A 27,253-nucleotide genomic window follows, 5' to 3' on the forward strand; every position below is an offset into this window, starting at 1 on the left:
CTCACTTCACGAAGGTATTATTTTCATAAATAATGCCACTTGCTGGAGCCATTCGTCGATTTCATTGCCGAATTTTGGTGTTCATTGTTGCAGCTACAGGTTATTTGAATTATTGATTGGATTGCAGTTAACATATACTTTTCAATGATTATGGCTTAACAATAGCACTTTACACACGCACAAAAACATTAGCTTACACTCGCTCTTTAAGCTAGATTTGAAAATATTTAACTTTGTTATTGAACTATACATATATGTATATTTGTATATATTTAATTCATTTAATTTGTTGTAACACATGTATTGAAATAACTGATGGTTTACACTTAGACAGCATTCGAATGAGATCTGAAAGTAACAGAAGAACAAGTAAATTAGATTTGGAATTAGATATTTCTGTCACATTCGCGCCCACCCACCCAAAACCCTTTATCTAATTTCCCAAAAAGCTATTCCGTGACCTTGCCAAAAGCATTAATAACAATTCCCTTCGTATAATTTGTTGTAAATGCACGCGTAAGCGCGCTAACCCAAAAGCAACGCCCACCGAACAATTTGATTGCACAATGGCTAGACACCAGCTACAACAACATTTTGACAGGATATGCTTACGTGGTCAGCGTGTGTGTGTGTGTGTGCGTTTACGTGTGTATGTGTATTAAAACACATAAAGGATAATAAAGGGTTTAGCTACGCATACAAATGATACATATACTTGTATATATCGGGTCACATGTGCTTGGCTGTACATTTTCATCAAAATGTTTCGTGCTGCACAGTGGTAGTGAATCAAAAGTATATATCTGATTCGAGTGCATTAGCTAAATTATCTATCAGGACATTAGAGGCTTTTTCGGGAAGGCTTTGTATGTCAGACGACCCAATCTACACACTTGGTATATAACTTCATTTTTACAAAATTTAACAAACTAAAATCAGTACAAAAACGTTTCCTAAAGAATAAGAAAGTTAGAAAGCTCAAATAGATTTGAAGGAAAACAATAAATGAATAATTCAAAGCTATCACATGAATACCATTTCCATTCCCAATATTTCCACATGTTATTTTGCAGTAATATGGCTTTTTCCACAAAGTCTCATGCCCTTTGGTTAATACTTTTTTGTTTTTCCACCAAACAGAAGCATCTGTGCCAAAGGCTGTCCAAAAGCGAAATTGAGATCCCATTTGTTCCATTTACTGCACGTTTCGGGCATGTTCGCCAAATTTCGAAAGTCACTTCAGCTGATGACATATGGGTACAAATATTTACATATATAAGAATGCGAGCTGTAAAGCATGTTTCCTCAAGGATTTAAAACTCGCGTAAAAATCCTTGAGCCGAAGAAAGCACCCGAACTGCATGTTTACGGTTGCCATAAAGTCCGATAATATAAAAATAAATTCAAGCTGACAATATCAGCGCAATAACGACTGCCTCCATTTACGAGTTGCCTCTGCTGTAAATACGCTGCTTACGACCATACGAAGGAATAAAAATAAAAGAAAATCATTTAAGGTAGAATTAAACTTTTCCGACTTGGGGCTTTACAAAATATAAAGAGGGAACTAGCAAAGCTGCTCGCTACTTTCCATGAATTGAAATGGAATTTAACTTCATATTTTTATACCGAAATATATTTATAGCGGTCCGCAAAAATATCGCGTTAATATTTATGCACCTTTAAAATCGTTCAAACTGCAATTGTTGAATAAATAATTCGTAAACCATTCAGACACTCGTCAAATTTTAAAGGCACATTAAATTATTCATTGGGAATATTTAAAAATTGTGGCTCCCCAGATTAATTAATTTCCTGGCAGTAAACGAATAAATTATAGCTCCTGGCTGTTTTTTCCTTATTTTTTTCCAGAAACCTGTGGCCCAAAAACCAGCAATAATAAAAAAACCAGAGCCTCACCCACGCAAACCGAAAATGTAGGTCAGCAATGTGAATTGAAAATCAGAATAAAAACAAAAACAAATACCACATACTCAGCCCACAGACGCGGGCGGGTGAAGTGTGTGTGTACTACGAGCTTTGTCGCAGTGTAAAATCAATTTTCATGAAATGTGCCACGCGTCGTATGAGTAATCAGCGGGTACAAGCCAAGCAAACAAAGCCAGGCACAAACAAAAAGCACACAGTATGCGCAATTCTTTATTGACGGCGGTAACATATTGTGGTATAAATCAATTTAGCGCTAATTTCAATAAACCAAACAGCCCCGTAAAATGCCAATTGATATAACTCGCTAAGTGGAAAAGATGGTGGACTAACACTCAGCTAACTAGTCAAAAATGTTGAAACCGTGACTACTTTTGCTAGCACTGTGGCCCAGTAAAGCAGGTTGTATCTATTTTGTATGGTTAATTGATAATAAAACCTTTTCACAAAATCAATATAGTAAGCACACATGTTGAAATAATTAAAATAAACCACTTAAAACTACATCCACCCAGAAGTATGCAAGAAACTTTTACCTTTTTATGAGTTTAGTTGAACTATAATTTCTGGTTCGCTTCTGTGGTGTCAATAGGTTGGCATTTATCTATATAATTGGAGCATTTTGTTGGAGATTCAGTTTCATTGCATGGCAGCTTTGCCCTCCGTTCTCATATCATCAGTACTATGATGATGAAGTAGCAACAACACATGAGAATCTTAAAGTTGGGCAATTTGCAGCCTTTGTGCTTTTGCTTGTTTTGCTTGGCCTGCAGCTGCAGTTGGAGTTGGAAGTGCTCGTAGCCCGATTTGGATGTACGGATGACTATGTTCTTTCCACCTTCATGGCCTCCGTCGCTATTGTCACCGAATTTGATGTCTTTGCAGGTTCTTATGCACATTTTCTACGATTGACCTTTGTTCAGCTACTCGGATTATTCTGCGAGGGAATTTATTTGATTACACTTTCACAGTTTCACAATGGCTTTTCCCTGTGTGCTCATTTCCCTTTGCAGCTTATACGCGCAGTTTGTTATCAAAGTCAGGGGATTTCATGGCTGCCAAACTTTTCCTGTAGCCATTTCAATAAAATATATGAAAAACCAAAGAAGAAGTTCAGTTAGAGTTAGTTGATCAAACATTTGCTTGCAAATAAGCCGAGAGGTTAATAAACATAAAATGGAAGCACCAACTTGAACTGAAAGGAAATACGAGGATTTCTCGTCAAGGAAAAAACAACAAGGAGAATACCACTGACCATGATTAACAAGCAAGAGGACTTCGCTTGGACACCCAGAGTTTGTGACTTTTGGAATTATAAAATAATAATGATGTGCTATTCCTCTTTATTAGCTTAGCACGAAAACTTTAAGTATTGTGATGATTATTTATTCAAATAAAAATGTTATAAAAATAATAAAAAAATGAATGTGAACCAATTTTATAGCCGCATACTGAATGTTGCTTGTTTTATTATTATTGCAGAAAGCACAACACTTAGAACGACTATTAAAAAAAAGTTTTATTTTACAACTTCACAGAATTTACAATTATAAAATTGTACACAAAAACCTTAAAAAAAAACTTGTTAGAATAAGGCCTCATGGTTAAAACAATTTCTAATTTTAATAGACATTTTGATAGAATATTTGTATATATTTCTGCGCTCTTTAAATATATATATATAAATATTTGAGTATGAAAAAACAAAATTGCCTGTTCGTACGATTTGACGATAGGTATTCGTATTCTGTGAAAAGTTGGCTTTTACTTTTCTTGGCCATGAAACTCTTCGTTGCCCCAGCTGTTAGCTTAATCGCGCACCAGTTTCAATCTACGGAACCGTATGGCGGGGCATAAAATATTAGCCAAAGCGTGAGGATGCTCCAGGGAGTCCTTCGAGCTGAGCGGAGACAAACGGGTTTAATTCAATCTCAATGGGAAATATCGCACATACGCCAGGTGCGCCCCACCGACAGGTCCACCTGGGCTTGAACTGGGATATAATTTTGCACAGGCTTGCAACTTTCACTTTCCACTTCATTTGACGCGAACTTTTGGCGCTGATATTGTGGCTGCTGTCAGTGCCAAATGTCGCTGTTTTTGCGTTCTCTGTGGCCGACTGGCAAACGCTTTGCTCGCTGCCGTTTTGTATACTAAAGGACATGGGTTTGCCACTGGATCGCAAGCAGCTGCGTCCTCAGGTCCTGTGGGAACACAACTCTCTCTGTGCTCTCCGGCTTTCTGGCTTCTCTGGCTCTTCTGGCTCTTCTGGCTCTCCAGACTCGACGGAATGTGTATATGCGCGCGCAGGAGCGTACGGAGAGTTGCCAACTTGGCCAGTTCCTGGCTCCTTGTTTATAACAACAACAGTTGGGGAGTGTATATAGGAGGGCCCTAAGACGTCGATTGTTGGCCATGTTTTCTAGCTGCTGGCTGGTATGCTGTTGCTATTGCCCGCTGCACTTAACTTGAACTTTTAGAGCTGTGTTGTCGAAAAGTTGGCAGCGGACTACTTCAAGGCTTTTTAAAAGATTTCACTCCACGCTGAGACATACAGGCGTTGGCCTGGCAAAAAAAAAAAACCACCAGCCCACCCTCGTGCATATGTGGCAGCTTCGTAGCTTCTTAGCCACATCCTCGCGCGGCTCACACGCCCACCAAACGACTTTGAAACAAATTCACGTTGGCCTTTGGCTTTGGCATTGGCCACTCTCATTAAAGCCAGAAGTTATTGTCTTATTTGGCATACAGAGCGGAATATATGTACGACCATAAGAAATACAGCCCATCAAGATGACTAATTTGATCCTTTCAGCTTAGTGTCTGTCAATAGGTCTATAATGGAGGCCAAACGACTGCTCACAATGTGGGCTAACGCCAAAAGCAGCCTTGATAAATACAAGTTCATTTTGAGTCAGTAAACTGCTTTGGCTAAAAACTGGTATATCAATTAAGTACTTTATACTAATACTTTAAGCATTTACCGGACTTTTTAAATGCATAAAAGGCTTCAGTGCAAAAATACCCTAATAGAAAATATTTTGAAGTCTCGAAGAAATTGCATTATCAAACTACTTGATGCTTTGCTTAAAAACAAAATCTTTAAGCTTTAAGTTTCCCACATACGTGCATATTTAAAATGAAATCTCTTCACGGCTTACTAAGGAATTTCTGGTTTCGTCCTTGAATTCTCGAAAATTGATTTTCCTCTAAGCAGAATATCCATCGATATACCTAAACAGAGTGCGGTTTGATTTTATTCGGATTTGTCCATAGCAATACATATAGCTGCTTTGCATATCAGCTTAACACTTAGCACTCCCAGAACCCTCCACCCCCCTCCCGGCCGTTCCGGGTGTTATACGGAATAAATTCGAGGCTGACTTGGATATTCAACGAATTATCATCTCGGAGTGCACGCCTCGGCTCCGTACGTGCCGTCGCCTGGCTTTCGCCTGTCCTTGTGCCATGGATGTCCTGCTCATCCTGCCGATCCCACTCGATTCCCAGTCCAGGCCAACACCCACTTCCTGTGGATGGCTGTGGCCACGGTCAAGCTGCTTATCTCGCACAAAACACTGGTTGCTTTGGCGAAAGAAAACGACGCGACTTGCCAAACAGGAACTGGAGCAAAAAATCGCAAGAGTGAAATGTCGAAATCTTTTCTATTCAAAGCGGCAAACGAAAAATAGATTGGCAAAAATTCTACACTGGTTTATAGTGTGCCAAAAATCAAGCAGCTTTTTCTCATATTCAATTGTTTGATTCGACTTTGCTTCAACAAGTTTCTTGTTGAAGAACGACCGTTTGGGTGAGTAAAAGCCTCTAGGTGGAGATCGTAAAACAATTCAGCAAAGGAATTCGCATACCCCTCGGCCACGAATAAGAACCAAGTTAGCGAGGGTATGAGAAGAATTACGGCCAAGGCAGTTAAAAGGCAGTTTTATATTCATTACAAGTCAAGCTGCAGGGCCAAAACAACAGGAACAACAAACGGTGGGGGGACCACCAACAAATGGCAACAGCAACATCAACAATTTACGACTCCAAACCGAGTTGTAGCTCTTTTTTTATAGTTACCATAGCTCAACTCACACAATAGCTAGTTCTTGTTCCTGACCACCCACACTCTTGAAATGGACGGTAGTAAAGAAGTAGAAAAATGTTAGGGCATTTTATAACTTTTAACCAATATTGACGTACCAATGTTTTGTAAATAAAAGCAATCAAAATCAATATAAATCATTTTCGAGTTGGTTACCTCCATATTCATTTTAACATTTAAATTAAAGATGGAATTTTTAGTAATTGAAAGAAACAGAAAACAGCAAAATGTATTTTTTATTTGATTATTTATTCTAGTAAAAGTTGTGATATTTTAAATACAAGCTTAAAATTGCAAGCCTGCTTTTTGGATAAACTTCCTTTAAAGCTGACATCTGATAACAATATTGATGCTTTTAAGAGCTGACTAAGCGATAACTTGTTAAGAAACTTAAACACTCAATTTGCGTGAAATTAAGTATAAAGTTATGAAATTTGTGAGTCAAATGCAAGAATCATAAAACGCTTTAAAGGCTTTTGATGAGTAAAATCTAACAGCAGAACTATTGAAGGACGAGCTCGCGCACCATCACTCGAGCGCACACATCCAGTATATAAAAAATGTATATATATTTATATATACCTATACATGCTGTAGACACACCTAAGGTGAAGCCTCAAGTTGGCTTAGACAACGGCAAAAATATATTGCAGTGGCGAAGCACGGGAACAGCTGAAATGCTGAAAAAGTGAAAGTAATGGCCAGGCCAAAACTTTTTCTTTCGCTTAACTAACCTGGCTGAAACTCTACTCCGCTCAGCTCATTCTGAAGGACTTTCGCAGTCCGCATTTATTCGTTTCTGGCCTGTGCCTTTTGCAATTGCTTATTTGTTTTGCGCTAAAAATTAAGCGCCCCGAAAAGTTTGCTGGTTTGCTAAATTACTTTACACGCCACTTGAACACGCAGGCAACGAACAATCCATTCAACGAACATGGGCCAAACACATTTAATTAAATTAAGAATAACAGATAATGCATAACAAAAGGTGAAACTTGAAATAAATGTAATTGCTCAAAATATAGGCTTAGATAACAGCTAACTATAAGCTAAAGGGGGTAAAATATTCATTTTTAATTAAATGGTTTTTTGTTTTAATAACAAATAATAACTAATTCATAAATGCACAATACTATTGACACCACTATTCAGACCATTCAAGGTCCTGTACATTTTCACAATATACCCTCCCTGACATCACACGATGTTGGCCACCCATCAATTATAATAACGATTGCCTTTCAATGGGAATATGTGATTGTTATCAGATACCGAGTACAGCAATTACCCTGCACACAAACTACAATCCATAGCGTTCGTTTCTCAACTGATAAGTGGCTAACTTGTCCAAGGAATAGCTCAAATAAAACAGGATACAGAAAGTAAAATGGATAAAATGGTTAAAGCCAGTTGGCTGCCTTGTATCGGCCAATTTCTGACCGTTTGCCATTAAAGTGTTTGCCACGCATAAACGAAGCTGCCTGATAAGAGATACATTTTTTTACATACTTTCGTTTAAAGTTTCAGGCGACGACAGCCATAACAACAAGGCGAGGGATTCAGCTTTTTGCACTAGACACGCACGTTGACATTCAGTTCCATTAAATGTGGTTTGATTAAATATAGCTGATTAATAGTTTAGTCGGCGAACAACACACGGATATACTCAAGCTCTTTTTAATAATGGAAAATTATTTATGTGTATTTATTTATCTATTCGTTTAAGGGTATTTTGGGTATTTCATTTAGCTACTGTTGCTGTTTGTTGCTTTGGGGTAATTCTTCTGTATATTATTGGTTCGCTTAAAGGTGCTGTGAGTGTGTTAACGAAATGAGGAAAGATTGTCTACTGAGCGTGCGAAACGGTTCCGAGTCCTGTCGAGCCCAAGGAGAGTTGCCTTCGCCGTACCACGGCGCGTATGTGTGATATGCGTTTCGTTTTGTTTTAGCAAAGTGCGCGCGCAAAATGCCAAACAGCTGTGCCGTCTCAGCTGCTGTTAAAAGGCTGACAGAGAGCAGTGGAGAGTGTGCTGAGAAACGGGCGAGAGAAAGTTGCCTCTCGGGCGCACGCTCACCGCAGGACGACGGGCTGCGGGGGGAGGGGGGGAGGGACTGTGTGCTAAAGTGAAAGTAGCCTTGTTGATTAACATCCTTCAGAGTTTACCCACATTGGAAAGGTCGCCAATTTCACTGATAATAACATTCGTCCATGCTGGCAATGCTGCGACAGCTGTTGCGAGAGAGAAGCGGAAACGGAAGGAGCGCACCGGAAGTGACTCGGCCAAGTGGTACTTCCCCAAATAAATTCAAAAGGTAAATATTGCTAATAGTCACAAGAAGGAAAAGGAAAAACCTTTTTATTTCATAATTAATATCAGAGAAATGTGACATCAGTGAACAAGAAAAAGATTAAGATTTACGATGTTGCTGAATAATATCCAGTGCTCAACTAATATATTATGTCACATAGAATAGCTATTGGTAGTTTTGTTTTTAAGTATCTAAACCATAAAAATAGAAATAATTAGCAAATTTTTGGTTTTTTTAAAAGAACGATTACTATTAAGTGGGAAGCTTAGCTCTTATAATCAATGCTCTTCTATTAACGTAAGCTACGTAAAAAATATAACAAATCATTTATAAGCTGAATTTGAATTTATAAGCCGAATTGTAACTCAAACCACAAACGTGACAGTATATCACCAGTATTAGCTATCCGAGAAATAGCATTTGCCAAATCGAAATCATTTCAGCTACTTTTACATGCCGGTTTGTACGCCGAACACGATTCCCAAGCAACCGGGAAAGATGACAAAGCCCAAGCATAAACGCTATATAACGCTGTGAATTCAGAAACTTCATCGCACTCAGCGAAAATTGACGAAATGTGGAACAAACCGTATATGGGAATAATAATTTTTTGTATGATGGCCAGCGGTGGAAGAGCCATACCAACCGAGTTGACCAGATACTCTCAGTTGGGGTAAATATTTCTAGTTTTTTACACTATAAAACCATAGAATATTGTACAACATTTGTAGACAAGGCCCGTTAGCGCCAGCCAACAACAGTGTGGTGTCCACCACTGATCATTTGGGTCTCCTGCATGAGAGTTCCTCGGTAGCTCCGGACTTTGAATACGCCCTACTCGGTGAGGATCCGCAGGATCAGCAATGGTTTCGCGTCAGTCTTACGCCAAAAACCAACAAAACTGTCTACCGGGCACAGTTTGCAACTCGAAAGCATCCGCCCTTCAATTCGGAAGTTGCCCACCGGCACGATAAGACCATTCAGGATCTGCTCAACTGGCTGGACCGTTCCGAGGATCAGAGTCTGTGGAAAGTTTATCGTGATCTATTGGAGTACACACCACAGGCACAGTCATCCAGCCAGGAGTATCCCAATGGTGACAAAATCGAAAAAGCGAAAAAGCTGTCCACGAAGCAGGAATGTCATAGGCGCAATCACCGGCTCCTCCTTGTGGATGACGAGGGAACCAGTACCACGACATCATCACCGCCAAGTAAAAGCCCAATGCAACCGACACATGAGTTGGTTTATTTCATAAAGGGGCCTAAGTAAGCCCCCAGATATCGTGATTCTGAAGATGGAACATTCGTATTTATAATATTAATTTGTACTTTGCAATAAAAAGATTATAAAATACATAAAATACAAATCAATAGATGAAAATTATATCAACGAATCTTTTAAAGTTTTTTAAAATAGGTACATTTACGGATTAAGAAATAAATAATTAAATCAAATTCAAAACTTTCCCTTTTACGGTACCTAAGTCCACAGAGTTCCTGAGCTTTAGGAGAAAAAAAGCTTTGACAAAACTCACCAAATATCTACCACTTTTACTAGCATTTCTCTTATACAGTAGTTAAAAGTTGTATAAAGGGCTAGGCCGGTTTGTTCAAGTTATTCAAATTGTCTGATAAGCGAAATGTGAACAAGTGAAATGGGGTCTTGACGAAGAATTGTCGGCCCAGTTAGCTGACACTTGCTGCTCTACTTTGTCTCAGTTTGGGTTGGGAAAATGAAAGAAAATCAAGTCAAGAGCATAGTCTGAAAGTTTGAGCTTGACCTGAACTTTGGCCAATTATTGTTTGGTTATTGTTTGGATCCGCTGACTGAGGCCTGGCCATGCCCATCCCTGTTGATCCGCTCCAGGCGCACATCCTCCAATTCGTAGGCTGGCCGATGAGTCATCTTGCCCAGCTTTTTGTCGTAAGCCAGCAGACTTGGATTAAGGCGCGTTGAACTGCGATCCCCCAAAGATGTGTAGCCCTGATCGTAGAGGCAGCAGTAGGGCAGATTGTTCAAGCGAAAATAGCTCCAAATGTCGTGGTAGCTCCACTCAAGCAGCGGGAAGATCCGCATCATCGCTGGCCATCCGTTGTTGGTAGGTGCCATCTCGCATAGATTAAGGCCTTCAGGATCGCTGCGCCGGCAGCCGAGGAAGATGGCCTTCAACTGGGAGTCCTCGGCTACCAGCTGCTCAAAGGCAACCTTAAGGCCTCCTTCGTATCGCCTTAGTAGTCCATAGCGCTGGACAGAATCATCCACGAACTTCTCCAGCTCCTCAAATGGATTCGCAGACTTCACGTAAACCGCTCCCAGGCGCACCGAGGGTGGCGTCATCCTGGCTAAAATATCCAGCAATACCGTGCAATCCTTGCCGCCATTAAAGGACAGCATCATCTCATTTGGCTTATACAAAGTCATGGCCCGTTTTATTATCTCTTCAGAGTGCTCTAGCTTTTCCCTCAATTGGTCATTCGACTGACTCTTTTTAACTGGTGGAATATGCAACCCACGGCTTGTATGATAATGACGGCAGACTTTGTGCCAAAATAGCGAGACAAGCTTCATTTTGATAAGATGAAATTTAACTCAAGCGCTTTGGTTTTTTGTATGAAAATGTAAATGTAGAAACATCTAATTTTGAATTTAAATAAAGCATCTCATGACTGCTAGATTATTATATTTCTCAGAAGTTTATAGAATATATTCTAAGTTGATGTTTTCAGAGCTTTCAAGGACTAATAGAAATATTTCTCCTTATCGTATGTAAGTTGTATTTAGCTCCGAATCAGAAATATGAAATCATTTATATATATTTAAAAATAAAAAAATAAATTAACATTTTTAAATCAAATAAGCAATTCCTAAATATGCACCTTGAGCTATGGCTAAATAATTTGGCCAAGTAATATGTAAATACTTAAAAAAAAATTAAACTAAATGTTTCGCTCATCATATAGTTTTTATGTAATTAAGCAAAAGGTTACTTAATCAACAGATTTAAGTAAGCTCGTAAGAAAGGTTTATGCAGAAACGATTGTTGCTATGCGAACAATTTCTACAATGCAAGGCATATTCGGCCCGCGATCACAAATTCTCGAGAAAAATTAAGATTATTGAACTAAATTCATATGTTACTTATAAATTATTTATTTTCATATATTATTATTATTACATTTCATTCAATTAAATAAAAGTTGTCGAAAACATTTTCATAAAATAATATAGATCAATACAAAGCTAAGTAGATTTAATTCTTGGTGCTTCAACAAATTTTAGTTCCGTTTTTTTATTAACTTACAATTTTGGCATGCGACAATTTGTTTACTCAACAAGTTCAGTGGCCCACAAAAAGTAGAGGAAATGTTTGTTCTTTTCGCTTTCTGTTGGCCATGCAGAAAAAGCGCCACTCACGCCGACTTCCAGGGGTCGTTGGGTAAACTGAAAACTTGGTCAGTGCTTGCCTCTGCACTTTTGGTGGCACTGCATCGGGTATAAAAACCTCGAGTGTCGAAGGCAGAAGCATCGCAGTCTGCTACCAACAGTCTAAGAAACCATCAACCAATCAACATGAAGTGCATCGCCATCGTCTCCACCATCTGCCTGCTGGCCGCTTTCGTTGTCGCCGATAAGGAGGACAAGATGCTCGGCTCCTCCTATGGTGGTGGCTACGGCAAGCCCGCCGCTGCTCCTGCTCCGTCCTACGCCGCTCCGGCTGCCGCTCCCCAGGCTTACGCCGCCCCAGCTGCTCCATCCTACGCCGCCGCTCCGGTCTCGATCCCGGCTCCTCCCTGCCCCAAGAACTACCTGTTCAGCTGCCAGCCCAACCTGGCCCCAGTGCCATGCAGCGCCCCAGCTCCCAGCTATGGATCCGCCGGTGCCTACTCGCAGTACGCCCCCGTCTACGCCCCTCAGCCCATCCAGTGGTAGGACGATCCACAGATGCCACTGGCCCCTGATCAACGACAACTGCAATGCTTAAAAAAATAAAAAAAAATATTTATGTTTACTCATAAAACTAGACCTTTTTCAATTTAATTACTTATGGGGGGATTACCATGAATGAACTAAGGCACTAAGGCATGCTTTAACACAAAACTCAAGAGTACTTAACAAAAAACGTTATAAAATTAGAGTTCCTTCTGTTTTCAGAGACTGAATATATTTGAATAACTTCATTTATCTGCATGTTATAAGCTTTTTATCAGAAATTAGGGGTTTATTAATTCATACTTAGAAACTCTTGGAAGTTTAACAACTTTTTAGATAATTCTGGTAAGTTTATCTTTAATTACTTCTGTTAAAATGAGAGCAATAAACGTTAACAAACTTTATGGCTTATGTATTAAAGTCGCTGAATGAAACAGCAGAAGCACTTGGGACCAGCTCACTATAAAGTTATAACTATATGAGTTGTTTACAAAATGAAATTAGTGTGAAATAATAATGGCAAATGTGAAGACATCAACAAAATTTAAATTCGTTTTGCTCGGATAAGAAGACAAGTCAATTCAATCATTTTCGTTGTTCTAAAAAAGAGTGGTTGACACCTCCTTAATAATCATCCGGATCAACTTCATCATCAAAGAATCGCGCTGCCTGCAACTGTTTTCTTATGGCTCCCACTTGAGTTAGGATTTTAGGCGATGATGTTGAAACGGTAAACTTTTGCACGGCAGGAACCTGTAAATAAACCGAGGTGTAAGTTTCTATATTTTATATTTGGTCTTAATGTATCCACTTACTTCCCAGCGCTTTTTTAGATTTTCAATCTTGCGCTGTCCATTTTCAGCCAAGGGTGCACCTGTCTCCTGTCGTGTCATTTTGGGCATCTCGCGCAGCAGAGGCATTGATAGATTGTGACCAGCCGCCTCCCTTAGAACAACATCTCTCCTTGCCAATGACTGCGGTGTCGTTTGAGTGCCCCGATGACGGGACTCGCTCTTGCTTCGATGCAAATCCGACTGCTTTAACTTTTGGTGTTGCTTGGCGGCCAGATCGCCGTAGTTCTTGAGATAGCGGGACAACCGCTGATCCGTCTGACGTCGTACCCGCTCCACAGCCTGCTCATCGGCGCTATCCAGCTCGAAGCTGGTGTTGGCACTACCCGAAGTCGCCGGCAGTTGTTCGAGGATAGACGGCTTTACCGGCGTAGCCTTATAGTCGGCATGGAATACCGAGTTTCGCGCTATATTAACGGAATACGGTGGCGATACATCGGCCAGATTACTCGCTGTAGAGTCCTTAGCTGGAGGCACAGCATAGTTCAGTTCGAGAACTTGAAAAGAATTGTTTGAGGGCGGATCTCCAAAAGATTCCTTGTCATTAACATGCGTGCGCTCTGTGTCTCGGCCGCAGGCAACTTCCTCCAGGCAAAACGAGCAGAGATTTCGGCGGCAGTTCATGCATACATTCCGTTCCCTCTGGCAAGCCCGGCACACATCGCTTTTGCTCAGGCACTGCGGGCACATGGCGTACAGTCGCTCGCACTTGTGACACACCAGAGCGTAGCTGCTCTGGCAGTTATGGTTGGGATCGTCCTCCCGAAAATCATCCCGATCTTGCTCCTCCTTACTCTCCTCTGAGTCTTCGCTCGGTTTTGTCCCATTTTCTCCAACCTGCTTGCTTTCCTTTTGCTTCAGTTTCAGAGCCAGTTTCCGCTGACATCGCAAACAGCAGCTCTCGTAGCTCTTCAGCGGTTCATCGCAAAGCGGACATATCTTGTCGCACAGATGGAAGCACTCGCGCTCGATTTTGGCCATTTGAGGCACCTCAAAGTCCAACTCAACGGCCGGCGGTAAGGGCTGACCGCGTCTGTACTCGTGATGTGCAGAGTTACTAAAATATTTGTACACCCGGTTGGTGTTGCTATCTGTGCTTATATTAGTGGCGTTGTTGGTTTTGCCTTTAGTGCGCGAGGTCCTGGGCGTTTCGGCTAGATTGTTGCTCTCCTTGGTGTGCAGCAACTGAGCATCCTGTTCCAGCTTGGCCAACAATTGCTCGCGCATCAAGCGGTTCTGTTCCGAGTCTATGCGAGCCTGTCCGCATAGTGAACAAAAGTAAGAGGAATTTTATGCAATTAATAACGCTGGACTCCAATGCAATTACCTATCATTAGATAAGTATAAACGAAATCAGGGGCCCTAATATTTCTATCAATTACAGTTAATACCCTCCACCATCATTTATTTTGGGCCCAATAGCTTATGAACATAATGGTAATACCAATAAACGACAATAGCACGTAATCGAATTTTCTGATATGTGATCTTAATCTAGTTATATAAATAAACTCAAGGTTCTACGCTTAACAAGTTAACGGTCGTTCAATACAAATGTATCCTATGGTATGGAAACTACGACTAGAAATTAATAAGCACTCTCACTATTACTATTTTTAACAACAAGCGTAATTTTATCAAATGATATATTACCCTTTCAGCTCGCACGCGCTCTTTCTCCAACTGCTCCTCCAACTGTATTGTCTTTAATTGCGCCTCCAGTCTCCTATAAAAAAATAGTCATGGTAAAAACCTAAGATAAACTAAGAAAATTCTCTTCAATAGTACCTGGTCAGAGCCTCCTCCTGTCGACGCTCTTTTTCCCTTAGCAATTCTATGGAGCGACGTTTTTCATCAATTTGCTGCATCAGATCCCGCTGGTAGTCCTTTTTACGAGCTGTTTCCAGCTCGGCACTCCGCAGGTTGCGCTCCATAATACCATCTCCTGTTACAATGTTCGACAGCTCCACATGTCCCAGATCCTGGAGGAGCTTTTGACGTGTTGTGCCTGGCCGTATTTTGGGCGGCACATAGTTGGGATTACTATTTACAATTAACTCTAGGTCAGTCTTATCCGTTGTGCTGTGGTTCGAGGTGCTTGTGCTGGATTGGCTGGAGCGGATTGGTGCTGGTGCCGCAGTTGGTTGAGAGGTCTTCCTCACTTGTTCCGCTCTGTGTTGCTTGTTAACCGGCGGATGGAGCATCTACAGGAGTGAAAAACAACAAGAGGAAGATATATTATAAGCTCGTAAATTTAGCACTGCTTGGCGTTATAAATGTTTGCAGATAATCAAACTATTTTTATGGTAATATTGAAACGCTTACCTGGTGCTTGAGAAAGTTCTGCTGGTTCTCGCGCTGTCGCTCACGCAAATAATTTTGCCGCTTCTGATTTTCATTGTTAAAGCCGGGGAAGTACGAATAAAATGTGTCCGTAACCCATTGCTCCATATCATCCTGCGTGCGAAAGAGAAAACGAACGTAAGTGGGCCGTCGTCTGTATATGTATATAGTATATATATCCCCATATTCCTTATCGCGCCCATTGCTTGTTTCTAATTCCCTGTGTTCCTTTCGGCGACACTAACCACCAGCAAGAAGCTCGTATACATTTTTACATGTGGCATGGGCCACAAATTATTCTGGCTTCGTTCTTCCTCCGCTTTTGGGGTCAGCAGCACCAGCACTTCACCAGGAGCTGCTCCAGCGAACACTCCACAATGCCTACTGCCATTTTTGCACATAATTTGTATGCCGTCGACGGCGCAAATCGCGTGCACCGATGGCATCAACAAAATTATATATAATACAAACATCCAACTGAAGACAAGGGGTCGACTAGACTACTACTCATTTACATGTATTATAAGCATAATATGAATTTGCAAGTAAATAGAAAACATGCAGATATACTATACAATATAGATTTTAATTTAATTTGATCGTGAACTCTGTTCTATTTGTGGAGCACAAAATCTATAACTTAAAATCCACCTTGACTAGTATTTAAATATTTTGACGACTGACATCTTGGTTTTGATTGGCTACCTTCAACCACAAATGCTTTATTTTGTGGAGGGTAACAAAAATAATAACATAAAGGACGAGGCGCTTCGTAAACCGACTGAAGGCGCCTTCAGCACTCGGCTGAGACGTCTTTCCACGCCAAGTTATCAACAAAATCCAGCTGTTTCAGCCCACTGGTGTTCCTTCAGTCGAAGGGAACCTGCACTTCAATTTATTAGCTGCATGCATTACTACGCTTCACTCACTATTAGCCCTGATGATGTGCGCCTTAATTAAAGTAGGTTTTAACGTTTTCATCATTTCAGACCAGTGCCTGAGTGGTTCGAGGATATCCGAGTAACGTTTTTGCGTTGCATAATTAAGTGCGATTTATGAATATGATAGTTAATAGCTCGCAGAGCGTTCAGTCCAGCAAAGAAAGCTGTAAGTGCAAAGGCTTTCAAGTAATTCAGGTCAAGAAAACTATCAAAATGAAGACTACAAATTGGAAGAGTAAGTGGAGGCAAGAAGGAATCCGAATTACGGGGTCACGAAGTTCATCTCAGGTGGGGGAAAAGGTGGACAGTCTAGGCTAAGTTTCTCTTGTGCCATTAACCGAAATCATGAGCGCAGAAACAGTGGGTTTCAATTTCATATCGAGGTTCCTACTCGCTGACAACAATAATTTAGCCCAATCCTACAAATTAGTACTTAAAATTCATAAAGGAACCTACTTTAAACATTGTCACTTCAAAAATTCGCCTAGAATATTTAAAACTACCTTATTCAAAGTTCAAGCACCCACTGTGGCGAACTTTAACGACCTGGCTTACTACGCCCATTCATCGGATATGATTGCGTGTCGCATCAAAATTGGGTTAACTAAGTGCCAGGTAGTTTGTGTATGAAAAGCGCGAAAATTAATGAAAATGCGTATGAAAGCTGAACGGGTATGGATTCCCTTTGTTGTTGTCACGCATCTCTGTAAGTTCAAGGACATTTAACAGGAGGTGTTGAAGGTATTTTTAATCCTTCGACAATCAGATGACCTCAATTTAATTCAAAGTACGTCATAACGATTAGTCCAGCCATTACCACTTGTTTTTAATTACCACTTGTCTGCTCACGTCCTTGTCCAGGTCATGACTTCTATTCACAGTACATTTGTAAACATCAATTGGTAGTCGAGTCGCTCAATTTGGCTTTAATAGTCTGTCTATAAATATATCTACATGTATGTATGGGGTATACTACTTTCTTTGGCTTTCATTTGATTAAAGGCCATTGTGTGGTCAAGCTTCAAACTTTAATATCCATTATAATTAGCGAGTTATGAAAAAGCATCGCAGTTGCAGATGGGCGTGTATGACACATATGCACCTAAAAAGGGAAATGAGTCGGCAGAACTTAGACTTTTATGGGCATACACAAACATATAGTGAAGGCAGAAGTATGAAAAACTTTGTCGACAATCTATAAATTATTTGTAAACCATGAAGAAATAATATTTTATAACAGATTATTTCCTATGTAAATATTACTCTATTATATATAACTATCTATGTATATATTACTTGTCAGTTTGTATATTTTTAGAAATCGTTCAGTATTTGCTTTACGTCACTCTGATTTTTGGGTTAAGTTATGGCGCTCGCCGGTTTGCGAAGTCAATTAGGCTGCCTTTTTATTTCGTTCCGTTCGTTGGTTTTGATTTGCCGGCAATCAGCGGCACGCCTCACCTCATAAATGTGTTTTTTGTGGGTATATAGGGTATGTTGCTATAGAGAACCGAATTGGCACTTGGTAATTTCAAGTTCAGGCCAACAAAAGCAAGCGCAACAAACGAGCTTCAAGTAACAACTGAGAGCGGTGCCAGCAAATTCATTAAGCGAATGGTCGCCTGTTCACACAGAGCCCAAATGGTTGGTAACTGGAGCACGGAATCGACTTGTTATAGTAAAAAAATAGTAGCAACTAGAGACGGGCCATGCAACATTGATAGCGGAAGGAAACGAGGCCACACTCAAAACGCAACAAAACACGGACAAGTGTAACGAAATAATATGAATAATTAAAATGCCCAACTAATTGTGCTGCTCTCTAATGCAGAATCGCAATAGGGGTAAAAAACTAATAGGCTATGCAATCTGAACGGTAGGGTGAGCGTTTTGGCCAGCAATTATTTAGCAGCCCTCCGAGAACTCAAGGCTTTTAAATAATGCAAATAGAAAAGTGAAAACCGGAAAGTTCAGCATGGCTCGATGAAAATCTTAGTAAGGGGAATTTTATTGATATAAATTATAAAATTGCAAATGCTTTCAAATCAACAGGATCTAATAAATACACGCAAATGACAGATATTTTTCATTGTTGTTATTTCTAATTGGGGCTAAAATTTAATTTTAATAGTTTAAAATTATGTTCAGTTGTACACTTATATTTAAAGCAATATGCACTTTTCTATCTCCTTAAAACTTTCTAATTGTCCAGAACTCACCAAATTGTCAACAGACACCTCGTTAAAGCTAAGAACACTGTGAAACCTTTTGTGCAACTGAAGCGAAGATTCAAAAAATTTAGTTTTCGAAAAGCTTGAGCATAAGCAGAGACGCAACGAGGCGTAGAGAAACCTATTTCGCACATTTATGGCCAATCGCCACACAAATTGGCGATGCGATGCGGTAAGAGGCGCCAGTCAAGCGCAACGCACATTCTCGAGCTTCATCCTTAACACTGATTCAGTTGATCTCCACTGAAAACAAATAGCAAAGCATTTCCCAAAATATTTGTAATAGGTTGGTAAAGGTTCAAACTCAATGGGAATTACAAACGTGTTGTTAACTTTTCCACGACATATAATGCCTTGGCCGAAGTTAAAATAATTATGACCCGTTACTCTTAGAGTATTTCGTTAACTCGTTAAAAAGTATTCAAGCGCTTGCGACCATATAAGGTATATATACTCTTGATCAGGATCAATAGGATAGTCTATCTGGCAATATCCGTCTGTCCGTCCGTATGAACGTCAAGATCTTTGGAACTTTACAAGCTAAAAATTGAGGAGCTCGACTGCAGCGTTTGCACTTGTTTCAATATGAACTCTTTTGTAGTCTAGATTATGATACTATATACTATCTTATATTTAATTATATACAATATCGTTTTCTTTCAGTGCACTTACCGAGCGGCGGATAGGAAAGCGGTTCTCACTGAGCGGTCGCTCGTTCTCCAAATTGCGTCGCATCGACCCATTTGGCGACTTGTACGGACGAGCGCTGCCGACGAGCAGCTGGCGCTGATTCGCGAGTTCCTTGGTGGACTTCGAGGGGTTGGGAGCCAGCACCCCCTGCTCTGCCGGAAGCTCGTCCTCCTGCTGCTGCTGCTGCTGCTGCTGCTGCTCCTCCTCCTCCACCTCCTCCCCAACCAGGTGCAAGTCCAAGTGAATTTCTTCGTTTTGGCCGCCGGTTGCCAAGGAAGACGATTGCGTGGCGGGTTCATTGGACTCCGTGCACTCCGCAAACTCCTTGGCCCTGCGACATTGCACTTTGAAGTCGTTGGAGTTCAATAGCTGGGCGGCGGGACAAGGATTTTGGGTAGCCAGGCGCTGGCGCTCTTTCTGCAGTTGCTGGCGTTCCAGGGAAAGGAATTCTTGCAGATCCATTTCTAAATCAACAGATTGTGCACAGACTCATTAGAATAGACAAAGTACATGATCCAATTGGCATACCCCGAAACTCACCATATTGCAAATTGCTCCAATTCGCGTTTGATAGTTCAATGCCAACGCTACAAGCCTTGCTCTATTGTTTACGCACTATTTAATTGGGTAAATTACGCGTTGCTTTCGAAAAAGTTGAATGTTTTCCGCGTTCTAATAATGTGGTGTGACCGCATCTTGGCTACCTGTTACTTCCCGCAACAGGCACACTAGCGCGTTTAGCAGCGACCAGCAAAATGGCCACCCAAAAAATAACACACCCAATAACAAACTGTTATTCCACTGTTAATAACAGCATTGAATTTAAAATATATTTTTAAATATTATGAAAACTTACATGAATATATGTATGTAAAAACAAGATAGAATGCTATAGTTGAGTTCCCCGATTATCAGATACACGTGGAAGTGTAAACGAGAAGTTTAGAACTACATTTCTTAATTTTTATGAATTTCTACATCAAAAAAATTACAAAAAAAAATAAAAAAAATTATATTTCTAAATTTGAATGCAGATTTTTAGAGAATTGCGCCAGAAACATTTAGAGGTATGCCACTTCAAAATCCGATCAAGATTAGTTGAGTTATGGAGTTTAGAACTTCAGCCTTAGGACATTTTTTAATTTCTTTGATTTTCTACATCATGACATCAAAAAAATGACAAAAAATATTAAAAAAAATAAATTTTTAAATTTGAATGCAGATTTTTAGAGAATTGCGCCAGAAAGATTTAGAGGTATGCCACTTTAAAATCCGATCAAGATTAGTTGAGTTATGGAGTTTAGAACTTCAGCCTTGGGACATTTCTTAATTTTTTTGAATTTCTACAGAATCATCACATCAAAAAAATTACAAAAAATTTAAAAAAAAATTAATTTCTAAATTTGAATGCAGATTTTTAGAGAATTGCGCCAGAAACATTTAGAGGTATGCCACTTCAAAATCCGATCAAGATTTGTTGAGTTATGGAGTTTAGAACCTCAGCCTTGGGACATTTCTTAATTTTTTTGAATTTCTACAGAATCATAACATCAAAAAAATTACAAAAAAATTTAAAAAAAATAAATTTCTAAATTTGAATGCAGATTTTTAGAGAATTGCGCCATGAACATTTAGACGTATGCCACTTCAAAATCCGATCAAGATTAGTTGAGTTATGGAGTTTAGAACTTCAGCCTTGGGACATTTCTTAATTTTTTTGAATTTCTACATCATACATCAGAAAAATTACAAAAAAATTATAAAAAAATAGATTTCTAAATTTGAATGCAGATTTTTAGAGAATTGCGCCAGAAACATTTAGAGGTATGCCACTTTAAAATCCGATCAAGATTAGTTGAGTTATGGAGTTTAGAACTTCAGCCTTGGGACATTTCTTAATTTTTTTGAATTTCTACAGAATCATCACATCAAAAAAATTACAAAAAATTTAAAAAAAAATTAATTTCTAAATTTGAATGCAGATTTTTAGAGAATTGCGCCAGAAACTTTTAGAGGTATGCCACTTCAAAATCCGATCAAGATTAGTTGAGTTATGGAGTTTAGAATCTCAGCCTTGGGACATTTCGTAATTTTTTTGAATTTCTACAGAATCATAACACAAAAAAATTACAAAAAAATTAAAAAAAAATAAATTTCTAAACTTGAATGCAGATTTTTAGAGAATTGCGCCATGAACATTTAGACGTATGCCACTTCAAAATCCGATCAAGATTAGTTGAGTTATGGAGTTTAGAACTTCAGCCTTAGGACATTTTTTAATTTCTTTGATTTTCTACATCATGACATCAAAAAAATGACAAAAAATATTTAAAAAAATAAATTTTTAAATTTGAATGCAGATTTTTAGAGAATTGCGCCAGAAACATTTAGAGGTATGCCACTTCAAAATCCGATCAAGATTAGTTGAGTTATGGAGTTTAGAACTTCAGCCTTGGAACATTTCGTAATTTTTTTGAATTTCAACAGAATCATCACATCAAAAAAATTACAAAAAATTTAAAAAAAAATTAATTTCTAAATTTGAATGCAGATTTTTAGAGAATTGCGCCAGAAACATTTAGAGGTATGCCACTTCAAAATCCGATCAAGATTAGTTGAGTTATGGAGTTTAGAACTTCAGCCTTAGGACATTTTTTAATTTCTTTGATTTTCTACATCATGACATCAAAAAAATGACAAAAAATATTAAAAAAAATAAATTTTTAAATTTGAATGCAGATTTTTAGAGAATTGCGCCAGAAACATTTAGAGGTATGCCACTTCAAAATCCGATTAATATAAGTTGAGTTATGGAGTTTAGAACTTCAGCCTTGGAACATTTCGTAATTTTTTTGAATTTCAACAGAATCATCACATCAAAAAAATTACAAAAAATTTAAAAAAAAATTAATTTCTAAATTTGAATGCAGATTTTTAGAGAATTGCGCCAGAAACATTTAGAGGTATGCCACTTCAAAATCCGATCAAGATTAGTTGAGTTATGGAGTTTAGAACTTCAGCCTTAGGACATTTTTTAATTTCTTTGATTTTCTACATCATGACATCAAAAAAATGACAAAAAATATTAAAAAAAATAAATTTTTAAATTTGAATGCAGATTTTTAGAGAATTGCGCCAGAAACATTTAGAGGTATGCCACTTCAAAATCCGATTAATATAAGTTGAGTTATGGAGTTTAGAACTTCAGCCTTGGAACATTTCGTAATTTTTTTGAATTTCAACAGAATCATCACATCAAAAAAATTACAAAAAATTTAAAAAAAAATTAATTTCTAAATTTGAATGCAGATTTTTAGAGAATTGCGCCAGAAACATTTAGAGGTATGCCACTTCAAAATCCGATCAAGATTAGTTGAGTTATGGAGTTTAGAACTTCAGCCTTAGGACATTTTTTAATTTCTTTGATTTTCTACATCATGACATCAAAAAAATGACAAAAAATATTACAAAAAATAAATTTTTAAATTTGAATGCAGATTTTTAGAGAATTGCGCCAGAAACATTTAGAGGTATGCCACTTCAAAATCCGATTAATATAAGTTGAGTTATGGAGTTTAGAACTTCAGCCTTGGAACATTTCGTAATTTTTTTGAATTTCAACAGAATCATCACATCAAAAAAATTACAAAAAATTTAAAAAAAAATTAATTTCTAAATTTGAATGCAGATTTTTAGAGAATTGCGCCAGAAACATTTAGAGGTATGCCACTTCAAAATCCGATCAAGATTAGTTGAGTTATGGAGTTTAGAACTTCAGCCTTAGGACATTTTTTAATTTCTTTGATTTTCTACATCATGACATCAAAAAAATGACAAAAAATATTACAAAAAATAAATTTTTAAATTTGAATGCAGATTTTTAGAGAATTGCGCCAGAAACATTTAGAGGTATGCCACTTCAAAATCCGATTAATATAAGTTGAGTTATGGAGTTTAGAACTTCAGCCTTGGAACATTTCGTAATTTTGTTGAATTTCAACAGAATCAAAAAAATTACAAAAAATTTAAAAAAAAATTAATTTCTAAATTTGAATGCAGATTTTTAGAGAATTGCGCCAGAAACATTTAGAGGTATGCCACTTCAAAATCCGATTAAGATTAGTTGAGTTGTGGAGCTTAGATCTTCAGCCTTGGGACATTTCTTAATTGTTTTGAATTTCTACATCATACATCAGAAAAATTACAAAAAAATTACAAAAAAATAGATTTCTAAATTTGAATGCAGATTTTTAGAGAATTGCGCCAGAAACATTTAAAGGTATGCCACTTCAAAATCCGATTAAGATTAGTTGAGTTATGGAGCTTAGATCTTCAGCCTTGGGACATTTCTTAATTTTTTTGAATTTCTACATCATACATCAGAAAAATTACAAAAAAAATTGATTTCTTAATTTGAATGCAGATTTTTAGAGAATTGCGCCAGAAACATTTAGAGGTATGCCACTTCAAAATCCGATTAATATAAGTTGAGTTATGGAGTTTAGAACTTCAGCCTTCGGAGATTTCTTAATTGTTTTGAAGAAAAAAAAATTTAACGCGTATTCCAAGACAAATAAGTCAGATATAAAACTTTATAACTCTCCGCTCGGTTTCATTAAATTTCATAAATTTTTTCAAGAAGGAAATACGTTAAAATTTCTTTGTTTGTATCCAGTGGCGTAAAAAAACCAATACGTACAATCGTTCTGAAAATAATCATTTGGAGATATTTGCGTATCTGCCTAGTTCGAATAATATCTGTTATACAAGCTAAACTTATCTGTTTTGTGATAGTTGCTACATCGATTGCAATGGGAACCTTGGGCAACCAGTTCATCCTGTCGCGAGAGCGTCGTCGCTTCGGGAGGCAGTGCCTCTTCACGGACCGCAATGAGATGATCCTCAGCGTGCAGCCGAGTGGACGGCTGCGCCTTAAGTACATCCTACGCAATCCGATAAACGAACGGACGCAGCTGAGCGAGCAGTATGCGGCCTCCTCGGCTTTGACCCACAACGTGACCCTGGATTCCCATGGCTTAAATCACTACGAAGGCGGCTGGAATGTCAAGGAGGTGAACCTTTTGGATGAAGAGTCCACAATGCGCTATCGCAAAAAGGTCGAGCGCGATGACTCCTGGGGCATCGAGGTGAACAATTTGATGCGCGAAGCAATAGACATCAGTTCGGCCAATAATGCAATAAACATTTACGAGGACTTCTTTGTGGATCTACCAAGCGACTTGGGTCATGGGATCAGCATGAGAATCGCGGCCAGGCTTCTGTATGTTTTTCATGATCTGTGGATCCCATCGCGCCAGCTAAAGACATGCGAATGGCTGAACAACGACCCCAATCTGTTTGTCCTGTTTTTTACCAACCCAATGAGCCTGACACCGGGCTACACCAAGCAGCTGAACACCCTGCCCGATTTTGGCAACGACAATCCGAATGCATTCTACGTTTGGAACTTGGATGATGCCACCCGACCGGTGTGGCACTACGATGCCATGCGAGTCGTGCGGATCGCCAAGGTGTGCATGCGGGATGAGAGTTACATGGTGGGTGGACTCCAGGAGGGTCAGGTGGGCTTCTGGCAAACCGATAGCCAGGGTGGTCCCAAAAGCATGTGCCCTCTGGAGGCATGTCATCGCGAGGCCACCACGGCCATCTGCTGGGTGCACTCGAAGCTCAACACGGAGTTTTACTCTGGATCGTTGGATGGGTCCATCAAGTACTGGGATACCCGGAACCTTCTAATGCCCGTGCATGAGGTACTGGCCGAACCGGACCCCCAGTCGGTTCAAAATCGCCAAAATGCACATGGCGTTACGTTCCTCGAGTTCGAGTACACCATCCCAGTGCGCTACATGATCTGCACTGATATGGGTTACTTGTTCGTCGGAAATCGCAAGGGCACGACTCCGCAGGAAACTATCGTTGCCGCCTATCAAATTTGTGTCGGTCCGATTCGCTGCATAATGCGTAATCCGTTCTTTGTCAAGAACTTCCTGGTGGTGGGCGATTGGCGGGTGCGGATCTGGTCGGAGGAGGTGAAGAACTGCCCCAGTACCTTCTACATTCGCCGGCCAAACCAGGTGTTGAGCGGTGCATGGAGCACGGGACGCTGCTCGTTGTTCTGCATCGGTGACGACAAGGGCAACTTGGAGTTTTGGGACCTGCTCATGTCACACACTCGACCAATTCTTACCATCAAATACAAGTACGCCGTCACCCATTTGGTATTCAAGCCGGATGGCTGCTTACTAACCGTGAGCCTGGCCAACGGCGATTGCCTGATGCTCCGCCTGGAGGAGGGTATGCGAACTGCCACAGTCAAGGAGAAGTCCCTCATGATGTCGGTGAGTGGTCAGAATCATAATCAGAGAAGCCAATCTTCTCTTATTTATTTCTTCAAAGAGCAGATGTTTGAACGGGAGATACAGCGTTGCAAGCTTCTGGAGGCTCGCGAAGAAGAGATGAAGTTGAAGAAGCGCCTGACCACCATTTTCATGGAGGAGGAACGCAAGTCCCGGGAAAAGCTGGAGGCCAAGAAGAAGAAGGGCCAGGCCAAGCGGGAGATGGAGCCCAAGGCCGAGGACGAGGCGACCATTTTCCTCAGGATGATCGAGAGCGATGTGGAGTTCAGCAAGGCTCTTCTGGAGTTCAACGAAGCCATGGAAAACATCACCTTGCAGCGAGCCAAGCGCACTTTCGACATGCAGCGCACTGTATTCGAAACGAACCAGTTTGTCTCTCAGGAATAAAGGGGGTATATATTTTTGAGTTCCCTATTATACCTTGTAGCATTTTCTTACAGCATTGTATTGCCCATGTACGCATTTCAATAAAAGCAATGTGAAAAAATATAGAGCTCTTCAGTTCCATTGGCTGACTATATTAGGCGTAATATATCCACATAGTTGAAGATATCGGTAAAGGGTTCATAAGATTTTTGTAAGCTGAGTAACAGGCACCTGTTTTGTTCGTATTTTCAAGCATGCTATGGAACTGTTATAAATGTTCAGAAAACGGAGGCCAAGCTAAATACATCAACCAAAAACAAAGGGCAGTCAGTCCAAGGCAGTCGGGCAGTTTTCATACAGTTTTGTTTCACTTGTTAAATCCCAGACTCTGGAAGCGGCAGCAACAGAATGGCTGACAACTCCAAGGATATGGAACATGCCAGCAGCTGGTACTCAAGCCTCTACAATTCCATTAAACAAACGCCCATCAATGTTACCGTTCTGATTATATCGACCATCGTGTTCTACAAGGTGGTGAGTTTTAGCCGACGTCGGAGTCAACGTCGTCAGGATCAGAAGGGCAAGACACCTGGCTCAATAGACTTAAGTGAGCATGATGGACAGGGGAAACAGGATGTGGATCTTCTGCCTCTGCGGCAGGACTTTACGGTTCCGGAACTTCGGGAATATAACGGCACACGGGCGGACGGTCGCATTCTGGTGGCCATCAACTTTAATATCTATGATGTGTCGCGATCTACACACTATTATGGTCGAAATGGCGCTAATCCATTATTTGCCGGTCGGGATATTTCGCGGATTTTGCTCAATTTACCGGTGAACTTGAAAGCGAGCGAGGATTTTGATGATTTGAGTGACCTCTCAAGCCGCCAAATGAACACATTGCAGGAGTGGGAGCAGCAGTACAAGGAGAAGTACCCATTTGTTGGAAAACTTACAGAGAAACACATAAATTATACCGACGAGGAGGATTTGGAAGTAGAGCCAGCTGTTCCGCTAGTGTGACTTTCTATGTGACTTTCTTTTCAAATAATGTGCGCATTGATCCAATAATTGTAGCACCCTTAATAAAAAGAACGTAGGCGGAAAAAAACGTTACTTGTATAGCTTTTAAAATTTACTTTTTTGCATTGAAAATTTG

General features: G+C 39.7%; 7 protein-coding genes across 9 annotated transcripts; 4 read left to right on the forward strand and 3 right to left on the reverse strand.

The window, feature by feature from the left end:
- Positions 1-293: 293 nt before the first annotated feature.
- On the reverse strand, positions 294-7,898 carry LOC6542087. The gene is made up of 3 exons (XM_001969582.3): positions 7,559-7,898; positions 2,484-3,016; positions 294-348 (listed from the first exon to the last, which is right to left on the reverse strand). The coding sequence occupies exon 2, from the start codon at positions 2,844-2,846 to the stop codon at positions 2,616-2,618; it is 231 nt and encodes a 76-aa protein (XP_001969618.1). The 5' UTR covers positions 2,847-3,016; positions 7,559-7,898; the 3' UTR covers positions 294-348; positions 2,484-2,615.
- A 1,024-nt stretch (positions 7,899-8,922) lies between these two features.
- On the forward strand, positions 8,923-9,708 carry LOC6542301. Its single transcript, XM_001969583.3, has 2 exons — positions 8,923-9,032; positions 9,091-9,708. Exons 1-2 carry the CDS (start codon positions 8,935-8,937, stop codon positions 9,629-9,631), a joined length of 639 nt encoding a protein of 212 aa, XP_001969619.2. The 5' UTR covers positions 8,923-8,934; the 3' UTR covers positions 9,632-9,708.
- Positions 9,709-9,848: 140 nt separating this feature from the next.
- LOC6542131 (FAD synthase) lies at positions 9,849-10,986 on the reverse strand. The gene has a single exon (XM_001969584.3). The coding sequence runs from the start codon at positions 10,928-10,930 to the stop codon at positions 10,169-10,171; it is 762 nt and encodes a 253-aa protein (XP_001969620.1). The 5' UTR covers positions 10,931-10,986; the 3' UTR covers positions 9,849-10,168.
- A 906-nt stretch (positions 10,987-11,892) lies between these two features.
- Positions 11,893-12,398, forward strand: LOC6542889 (vitelline membrane protein Vm34Ca). The gene has a single exon (XM_001969585.3). The coding sequence runs from the start codon at positions 11,933-11,935 to the stop codon at positions 12,290-12,292; it is 360 nt and encodes a 119-aa protein (XP_001969621.1). The 5' UTR covers positions 11,893-11,932; the 3' UTR covers positions 12,293-12,398.
- Positions 12,391-20,081, reverse strand: LOC6542551. Of its 3 annotated transcripts, XM_001969586.3 has the most exons (7): positions 19,889-20,081; positions 19,331-19,812; positions 15,469-15,600; positions 14,932-15,347; positions 14,797-14,869; positions 13,108-14,400; positions 12,391-13,045 (listed from the first exon to the last, which is right to left on the reverse strand). In XM_001969586.3, the coding sequence occupies exons 2-7, from the start codon at positions 19,808-19,810 to the stop codon at positions 12,917-12,919; spliced, it is 2,523 nt and encodes an 840-aa protein (XP_001969622.1). In that variant the 5' UTR covers positions 19,811-19,812; positions 19,889-20,081; the 3' UTR covers positions 12,391-12,916. The 3 variants fall into 3 exon arrangements, with proteins under 3 accessions (XP_001969622.1, XP_026834972.1, XP_026834971.1); XM_026979171.1 differs by lacking the exons at positions 19,331-19,812; positions 19,889-20,081 and adding an exon at positions 18,647-18,699; XM_026979170.1 differs by lacking the exons at positions 19,331-19,812; positions 19,889-20,081 and adding an exon at positions 15,732-15,831.
- A 3,844-nt stretch (positions 20,082-23,925) lies between these two features.
- Positions 23,926-26,211, forward strand: LOC6541609 (dynein intermediate chain 3, ciliary). The gene is made up of 2 exons (XM_026979173.1): positions 23,926-25,707; positions 25,771-26,211. Exons 1-2 carry the CDS (start codon positions 24,160-24,162, stop codon positions 26,110-26,112), a joined length of 1,890 nt encoding a protein of 629 aa, XP_026834974.1. The 5' UTR covers positions 23,926-24,159; the 3' UTR covers positions 26,113-26,211.
- A 185-nt stretch (positions 26,212-26,396) lies between these two features.
- On the forward strand, positions 26,397-27,197 carry LOC6542824 (membrane-associated progesterone receptor component 1). Its single transcript, XM_026979175.1, has one exon. The coding sequence runs from the start codon at positions 26,500-26,502 to the stop codon at positions 27,115-27,117; it is 618 nt and encodes a 205-aa protein (XP_026834976.1). The 5' UTR covers positions 26,397-26,499; the 3' UTR covers positions 27,118-27,197.
- Positions 27,198-27,253: the final 56 nt, after the last annotated feature.

The sequence above is a fragment of the Drosophila erecta genome, unplaced genomic scaffold (genome assembly GCF_003286155.1).
Source record: "Drosophila erecta strain 14021-0224.00,06,07 unplaced genomic scaffold, DereRS2 tig00000055-arrow-pilon, whole genome shotgun sequence".
Lineage (NCBI taxonomy): Eukaryota > Metazoa > Arthropoda > Insecta > Diptera > Drosophilidae > Drosophila > Drosophila erecta.

Excerpts from the sequence above, each read along its gene's own strand:
- LOC6542087 (XM_001969582.3), bottom strand. The coding sequence starts at position 2,846 with ATGTGCATAAGAACCTGCAAAGACATCAAATTCGGTGACAATAGCGAC.
- LOC6542301 (XM_001969583.3), top strand. The coding sequence starts at position 8,935 with ATGTGGAACAAACCGTATATGGGAATAATAATTTTTTGTATGATGGCC. Across the intron at positions 9,033-9,090 it reads ACCAGATACTCTCAGTTGGG|ACAAGGCCCGTTAGCGCCAG; the intron begins GTAAATATTTCT and ends CAACATTTGTAG.
- LOC6542131 (XM_001969584.3), bottom strand. The coding sequence starts at position 10,930 with ATGAAGCTTGTCTCGCTATTTTGGCACAAAGTCTGCCGTCATTATCAT.
- LOC6542889 (XM_001969585.3), top strand. The coding sequence starts at position 11,933 with ATGAAGTGCATCGCCATCGTCTCCACCATCTGCCTGCTGGCCGCTTTC.
- LOC6542551 (XM_001969586.3), bottom strand. The coding sequence starts at position 19,810 with ATGGATCTGCAAGAATTCCTTTCCCTGGAACGCCAGCAACTGCAGAAA. Across the intron at positions 15,601-19,330 it reads GCTTTCCTATCCGCCGCTCG|GATGATATGGAGCAATGGGT; the intron begins GTAAGTGCACTG and ends TTTCGCACGCAG. Across the intron at positions 15,348-15,468 it reads AGAACTTTCTCAAGCACCAG|ATGCTCCATCCGCCGGTTAA; the intron begins GTAAGCGTTTCA and ends TCACTCCTGTAG.
- LOC6541609 (XM_026979173.1), top strand. The coding sequence starts at position 24,160 with ATGGGAACCTTGGGCAACCAGTTCATCCTGTCGCGAGAGCGTCGTCGC. Across the intron at positions 25,708-25,770 it reads AGAAGTCCCTCATGATGTCG|ATGTTTGAACGGGAGATACA; the intron begins GTGAGTGGTCAG and ends TTCAAAGAGCAG.
- LOC6542824 (XM_026979175.1), top strand. The coding sequence starts at position 26,500 with ATGGCTGACAACTCCAAGGATATGGAACATGCCAGCAGCTGGTACTCA.